General features: G+C 47.1%; 1 protein-coding gene across 2 annotated transcripts; it reads right to left on the bottom strand.

Annotated features, from left to right (window-relative positions):
* Positions 1-429: 429 nt before the first annotated feature.
* On the bottom strand, positions 430-5,923 carry LRRC8A (leucine rich repeat containing 8 family, member A). Of its 2 annotated transcripts, XM_010140686.1 has the most exons (3): positions 5,755-5,923; positions 3,767-5,703; positions 430-931 (listed from the first exon to the last, which is right to left on the bottom strand). In XM_010140686.1, the coding sequence occupies exons 1-3, from the start codon at positions 5,921-5,923 to the stop codon at positions 656-658; spliced, it is 2,382 nt and encodes a 793-aa protein (XP_010138988.1). In that variant the 3' UTR covers positions 430-655. The 2 variants fall into 2 exon arrangements, with proteins under 2 accessions (XP_010138988.1, XP_010138980.1); XM_010140678.1 differs by having other exon boundaries at positions 3,767-5,923.
* Between the last annotated feature and the right edge of the window lie 2,309 nt (positions 5,924-8,232).

Here is an 8,232-nt window from a genome sequence, read left to right on the forward strand (position 1 = left end):
CCTTCCCCAGAGGCAAAGGAGAAGGCGTGGAATGCAAAGGGGGAAGACAACTGGTAAAACAAAGATCCTACATTCAAGCTGATGTCCGCGATAAACTTATCCCCCAAAACCTAATGCCAGCATCTAGGTAAAACCAGCTGTCTGTATCCTATCCCACCCCACTGCGCAGTCTCACCGACTGCATCTCAGTCAGAGGGGAACAGTACCAAGTGTCACAGAGGTGGAAGGTCAAGAGGTTTCCTAGTCTCTTGATCTCTGCTTGCAGGACACTGGACACTCTCAGTCCCTGACACACATAAGCCTCATTTGGAGCAATGAAGCAATTTCCACATTTCATTTTCTCCTCCATTCAAAGGTCACGTCTCCTCACCAGCACCCCAACTCCTGTGCAGAAACACAGCAACACCTCTTATTCCCACTGGCCCTTGCTCAGAGGCCAACTAATCTGTCATGATCCTCATCCTGATCCCAAGCTTCCCCCATCCTGCATCTGAGGCAGAAGCAGCCACCTCATTCAGAGTCATGTTTGTTCAGGGACTCCTTGGCTAGTCTGGTAGTGATCGAGGGGAGAAAGAGGAGGATCTGGGAAAAAGGGGACTGGAATGGCCTTTTGTTTCCTTCTGGTTGGTCAGAGGCTTCTCCCTTTTTCAGGGGTTCAAGCTTGTTCTTTGTCTGCCCTCCACAGCCGTTCTTTGACTTCCAAGGGCAGCGTGTTGAACAGGTCCTCCTCTACCACAAGCCCGCTGCGTTTCAGCAGAGGACATTCTCCCAGCTCCACAGGCAGGCACTCCAAACGGTTCCCTCGGAGCTCTATCTGCGACAGGTTTGTCAGCTCTCCAACCCGGGAGGGGAGCGACTGCAGCACATTATTTCCCAGGTTCAAGGTTCTCAGCTTCCTGCACTGGAACAGCTCTGGTGGAAGACTCTCAATCTGAAAGAAAGAGAAATCAATCATAGGCAAAGTTGCCAGCAAACAGGATACGTGCTCACCGGGGACTAGCAAGCCCACACAATGCCTCAAGGTTTACAGAGCATTGTTTCCACTCACGAGCTCCTGCTTTCCACCATAAGGACTGTTCCAAAAGTAAAAACCACTACACCAGCGTGTGACCATGCCAAAATGCAGAAAAAAAGCAGCCACCAGCTGTTCACTTTGCCACCACCTTCATGTATCCATGAGTCACTAATTTAATAAGGCTTATTTCTAGTAAAGCCTTTTAATAGTCCAGTTCTCCCACAGAATTTCCAGGAAAACAATATGGCTTGTGTTTAACAAACACCAGGCTATGAACTAACCACAGCTATTCAATATCCTCCCCTTAATTCAAAGTCTCATCTTGGAGGCTATCATTTGCCCTTAAGTGCACCGTGTCCTTTTTAAAACTTAAATTATTCATATAATTCTAAATTCTAAAGCTAAATTACTCTAATCAGTTCTGAATGAGGTGGAGTCCAAGCAAAAGCCAAGATGAGACCAGACCAGTTAAAGACAGTTCAATTCAGTCATTGTTACTGGTGTTGCTGTTTGCAAAACACTCGACAGCATGTAATTAAGTGACTCTCGAAAAGAATAGTGTTATTTAGGGGACAAGTATTGGTTTTGGAAGGAAGCACTGTGCTAGAATACAGTCTACTTCCCAGGACAGCACACTGGTGCCAGCCAGCTGCAGAAGCTCTATTTGCCAAGACTGCTGAGCTAGGAGGGGACATCTGAGAATTCCTGGCCTTAGAAAAGACCAGCCTAGCAGTCCCTATGTTTCTTGCTGTCACTGTGTACTGCAACCAGCCAGGCTGCCAGAGGCCCAGAGCGACTGTGGCCTTGCCCAGGTACCGAGAGAGGACACAAACAGCTCAGCTGATTCACTGGGTCCTCATCACCTTTTGCTGTGGAACACACTGGAGCAAAGGCTGCTCCAACACTCCTCTTGCATTAGTGCTGCAGAAAATAGTGCTGCCTCTAACTCCCTGTCATCCAAGAGCCACTCCACCCCAAGACTGCCGAGGACACACTGCAGATTAACCCTCAGGAAGCTGTGCTAGGAAGGCTGCCAGAAGACAACCGATACAGAACTATCACGCATCTGAACAGCAGCTTAAGAATCTTTACAACTCCCTCACCTTTGGTTAATGCCACCCTCAGAAACTGCTCATATCAGCCACGCTTGCCCCTAGGAAATATTCTGGCTTTTAACTCAATAGGAAACGATGTGTGTGCACCATGAAGTTCACCCATACAAAGAGATGCTGGGAAAACTGGGTGAGCAGCTATTAAACTGGGGTGGAGAGCTGAACGGCTGCTGCTTGCCTGCCATGCCTCTTCAGTGCCACAGCAGGCTTGAGCTTTTAGACACTAACTTCAAGACGCTGCTGGAGTTTTAGGACTGAACACTGTAATACTGAACTGCATTAGCAATTAAATACTTGATTTGAGAGCACTTCCCCTGAGAAAAGCCAGCCCATACCAGAGCCTCTCACAGGCAGTTTGACAGTGTTCAGTTACAAATCTTGCCAGTGGCAGTAAGGATCCTGATATACGGCAGCAAAAACTAGGGCAGCTTGAGGACAATTCTACTGCGTGTTCCCAGAAGAACCCAGGAGCCACTAATTAGATCTATCTGCAATTTGTCGTGATGTTACAGCCTTTTGCAACTTCAGGTGGTAATAAACTCCAAGAGAAAAAGAGCCTCCCAGGAATCTGCAGACAGAATGAACAGAAGCTTCAACAAGCCATTCAGCTCAGCCCATCACCCTGCAGTCACAATAAACAAATTCTCCTTAGTCCCAAACACAAGTACAAAGATTCAGGAAAAGACATGACTATGGTTTGCTTTAAGCAAATAAACACCCTCCAACACAAGCCGAGAAACAACTTGTGGTACTTGGGCAGCAGAGCAGACCTAGTCGTCCCCTCTAACCTGCCCTGTGCGTAGATCAACTTACAACAGTTAGTTAGGGCTTAGGCTTAACCTGTCTGGGATTACACAAGACGACGCACAGCCACCACACTGAGACAGAGCGAGGTGCCATCGTATTTCCTCCCCTCTGAAGACGGAGTTGCTGCAGTTCACACTTTCACACTGACACCTGGTTTAGTTCACTCTGCCCTGAGAAAGGACGCTGCAGAAGACTGCTTTGCTGTCTCCAAAGTCACCTCTGTGGAACGAGACAAGGCATTCTAAAAGCGAGAGCTTAAGAACCATTTTTCGTAAGCCTGCCCACATGCAGCTTCTCACAAAGCGCACACTCCCAAGACCGAACTATGGAGAATTCCCTAGAAATGCAGAGTGCGACGAAGCCGGAAGCCACACGCAGACACACCCCGAGGGCTGCTGCCGTAGTGCACATACATGGCTGAAGCACTTCAGTGCCCAGTTCTAGGTCAGTTCCTCAGATCTCCATTTTAAGCCCAAAACTACTGTCAGCATGGAGACTACAAGCTTCCAGCTGCAGATGAACAGGATTTCTGAACAGCCTCCAGCTGACACTTAGAAAGCAGTTTCACAGTTAAGAGAGGAAATGCTACAGAAAGGGGCTGTTTGAAGAAAGGCTTGCCCTTTACTTGCAGTGGGGTTTTTTGCCTTATTAGAGTTATTTGCAATGTTCTGCCTTAGATAAACCCCTCAGAGAGAAACAGAAGCTTGGGAATTTGAACACGACGGCAGTGCCAGGAGTATTTCACACACCACTGCAGCACGTTCAATCCCACAGGTAACAGAAGGGCCAGAGTTCCTGCTACTCACACAGGAACGCTGGGCTCCACGCTTACCCTGTTGGCTGTCACAGCGAGGTTCTGCAGGTTCTGAAGAAGTCCAATGTCTGGCGGTATAGAAGTCAAGTTGTTGTGGCTGAGATCCAAATACCGAAGTTTTCGGCAATAGAAGAGCTGGGTAGGGATCTTTTCTATCTTGTTACGGTTCAGGTAAAGGCGTTCTAAATTGGTGAGGTTGCCTATTTGCATGGGGATGTAGGCAATGTGGTTGTACCACAGTTTAAGGCAAGTGAGACGATGCAAGTGCTGGAAGCTGATAATTTCCTCAATGGTCTTTAAGTTATTGTCCTTCAGGTCTATCTCCTGCAGATTGTGGAGGCTAAAGATGGAGTGAGGAATGCGTTCCAAGTCACAGCGGATGAGCTCAAGCTCTGTCAGGTTGACCATTTTCTTAAGGCTGTTGAGAACAATGAGCTTGGTGCCCTCATTGTTGATGGAAAGCTTCTGAAGATGCACCCCAACATCCGTCACCACCTGTGGCAGCTTGGTGAGGTTACTCTTCAACCTCAACACCTTCAGTCTCTTCAGCTCCCTCAATCCATCTATTACAATGTATCGGTTGTTTTCAGCACTCAAATTCCCTGTCAGATGGAGCTCCTCCAGTGTCTTCAGGCTATAAATCCAAAGGGGAATCTCCTTGATGTCTGTGAACTTGATGTGGAGAGATTTCAAATTCTCCCTCAAGAAGGCAAGGGCTGGAGCCTCAATTTTGGCAGCTGTGTGGTAGAGCCACAGTTCCTTAAGGCTGGTGAGTTGAGCAATGCTTGGGGGAATAGTGACATCAGGGATGAGCTCCAGCTTCAAGACCTCCAGCTCAATGAGGTCAAAGACCGTGTCAGGGATGCCACTCAACATGAAAAGATGCAATTCCAGCTTGTCCTGGGAGTTCTTGGTGATCCTCTGGCGCAGCTTCTCCAAAGTCCACTCATTGTTGAGGTTCAGCTGCCGCAGTTTGTTCTCACTCACCTCTGACAGAAAGACAGCAAAGCGCTTGGAGTAGAGGGGGTCATACTGATCAATCAGATGGAGCATAAAAGCAAAGTCATTTTTCACATCGGGAATGTCACTGTAACTGCTCTCCTCCCGGATGGACTCAAAGGAGTATTTCTTGAGGGATCGCCTCAACATCCACCAAAGTGTGTACATGCAGATCAAGCCGTAGAATATCACCAAGCTGATGTAGAAAGATGCCAGGATTTTGAAGAGAGTGGCCAAAGGATGAGCACAGCGGTACATCCTGTAGCCAGTCAAGCTCTCAATGTCCACTTTACAGTCAACATCAAACGTTATGTTGTTGACATAGTAAACAGTATAGCAGATGATCAGAATGAACTTGATCACTTTGATGATGGTCTGTCTCATATACAGGCGATACACTATATCTCCCTCCTCCACATGTGTACGGAACTTTTTCACTTTCTCAAAGAGTGCTTTGGCCTGTTCACCTTCCTTCTTGTCCAAGACCCCAGTCTCAGACCGGTCCACAATCCCTTGCTCAATTCGAGACTTTGTTCTCTGCAGCATGGGAACGGTGGCTTCCACATCCTCACTGACTGTGGAGGATTTCTTGTCCATGGAGCCATTCATTTTCCCAAAAGCTGGCTTGGTATCACTCTCTTCCACCACTGTCTCAGATAATGCCCTTGTTGTCCATGGAGAGTCAAAACACTTAAGCAAAATAGACACAAAATGCTCCAGCTTGGAGCTGGTCCTTGGGAATTTGAACCAGAAGTTGCTACAAGCCAGGAAGATGAGAGTGTGTAACAGCACCAGATAAGGAAAATACTTGGCAAACCAGTGAAGACGGTTCTCATAACACACCGCATCCACATAGTTATATTGGTGCCGGTCCAAATCATATCTGATCCCTGTAGGCCCTGTGTCAGTAGAGGGAACAAGACTAGAGTTATAGTAGGTACGCTCTGGGGTCACAGCTGTCCAGCCTCTGACCGAGTCATTGCAAGAGTCTTTGGTAACCCATTTACAGGGCAAACAAATCATTTTGTCCTGGGTGACCTGAAGCGTCCCTCCAAACACTGCAATCATCAGCATCACTATGGAAATGTAGTCCGTGAAGACGTCCCACCATGGCTTCAGGATGCGGTATGCTGGCTGAGTGTCAGCAAAGTAGCGCAGTTCAGTGACCGGAATCATGATTCACCTGAAAGCAAACCAGAAGCAGGCATTACTAGCTTAAACGGTTTCGTTCTGCTTTTCAAGAGGTCATCAGGACATTCACATTAAGCACTGCCACAGCAAGACTGGAATTAGCCGAGACCCAATTTCAAGTCATTTGGAAACAAATGAATGAGGCTTCCTGGGAGTCATTTGCTACAGCTGAGGCTCTGAAATTAGTTTGTTGCTGACAGATAATTGTCACAAAACATCAGAATTTGTGCTTATCCTCAGCAGTCTGTGCAGGGAAGGCACTCACACCTAAAGCAAACTCACAGGACAGAAACTACCCCAGCCAGACCAGCGTCTGGAAGTTTACCGCTTTATCTAGGGATTTTATTTCAGGGATGAAGGAGTTTGCCAGCACCATTAGGAGCGATAAATCCACACACAGAGCATAACTGTTAAAAACAGTGACAAACTCATGACAGAGCTAGAAAATAATTCTGCATTTGTGCGATTGTCAAACTGCAAAGGGGGTAAGGAAGAGGATTTCCTCACAATACAGCTGCATTTCCCAGAACTTCACTGATGGAACTCCACATCAGTGATAAAGCAAGCTGGAACAAAGTTGCCTGATAGGACTTTTCCTTCCATGTAAGTAGTTTTGGCTTTCCCCCTTTGCATTAATTCTCCAAGGAAAGATTAGTTCCTTGCCCTCAGATACACTCAGTACCGAAATCCTGTAACAGCTGCTCTTTGCCTTACTTCTTTCAGCAGCAGAGGAAGGAGGAGACATACTTTAGAGAAGAATTCACTTCCCTGACCAACCCCTCCCACCTAGAATTTATCTCAGCTGGGATTTAAGTGTCACAAAGGAAATCAAAAGGTTCTGGGAAGTGCTTGTTCTGTCCTTCAGACTTCCAGATGAAACTTTGAGCACATTCTCCCACAAGCCATGGAAAGCCCCAAAGTCTGACTGATCTGCGGATAACTGTGAGCTCGCAGAATTCCCCTATCTAACAGGCAACACAGACAAAGATCCTGGAGCCCAGGGAAGTGGTGGATTCCTCATCTCTGGAAGTGTTCAAAAGCCATGCAGATGTGGCACTAAGGGACACGGTTTAGGACTCTCGCAGTGCAGAGTGAACAGTTGGACTCAATGGTCTTAAAGGTCTCTTCCAGCCAAATGATTCTGTGCATCTAGTGACAGTGAAAAAGCAGTAGTATCATGTTATACTTGCTCGCAAAGGAGTAGGATGAGCACTAATCTTTCCGTCATTTTGAAACTCCCACGAATTCCGTTGTAAAAGAGGAACAGCAAAAATTCAATCATGTCTCCCCAACGCGTAAGGTTGATTTGTACAGACGGTCCCAACAAGTCCTGGGGGACCATAAGGTCGATAGCAGGTTTCTGTACATGCCTGGCTGAGAGAAAGCTCGCTTTGACAAGTGGGGTGCCCACACCACCTGCTTAGGTAGAGTATAAGCTTGTATTTAAAATTAACTTCCAGCATGGAAATGCAAAGGATGCTTTTTTTTTTTTGAGTCAGGAATTTTGAGACAAAATGGCAATACCTGTTCTGGAAGTTCAGTAAAACAATTATTCATTTATCAACCAGTAAACTCAGGCAATCCTGCCACAGGATGCAGGAACAAGGGATGGAAATAGCCATAGGCAGCTCTGTCAGAGGTAACTTCTGTCCCGTTCGGCTGCAGAGCACGAGCGATGGGGCTGGCATCTGCCAGCCTCTGCAGAACGGACAGCACTGCGCAGATTAGGGCAGGAGGATGGCACAGGGTGAGGGACAAACAGGCAAAACTGAACATCTTCCGAACAACACCTGAGCAGCTGGAATAAAAGGAGTGACAAGGTGTTCAGAGCCCCCGTCCCAGCCCTGGCTCATTACAAGGCCCTAGGCAAAGCATTTCAACCGTGCTTCAGCTTCCTTCTCCGAATACATCCACCTCAGGGAGAAGAGAGTCCATTTGCAGGATACATTTGAGAAGAGCTGTCTGTGCAGTCTACAGAAATACTAATTCCAGGATGAAACTGGGTACTGAAGTTTTCTTTACAAGCCCTGCACTCCAGAACGAAGCCAGCAGTTACAGAGCTCCCCCAGTCACAGTTCCTGGTGATGCAAGTCTCCTCAGTTTGTCTACATAGACAAGAAAATTCAAAGTCAAACCACATTTCATATCTGTATTTTCTGCAGGAAAATCTACAGCTCTGACCGAGGCCTTTAATCACCACTGCTGGGAGCCTTATGCTATCCCAGGCCCCTTACCCATCCATTCCCTCCCTCTTCACAAGCATCAATCCAGGATACAAACCTGATTTTTTTTTT

This window comes from Buceros rhinoceros, unplaced genomic scaffold, assembly GCF_000710305.1.
Source record: "Buceros rhinoceros silvestris isolate BGI_N320 unplaced genomic scaffold, ASM71030v1 scaffold7380, whole genome shotgun sequence".
NCBI lineage: Eukaryota > Metazoa > Chordata > Aves > Bucerotiformes > Bucerotidae > Buceros > Buceros rhinoceros.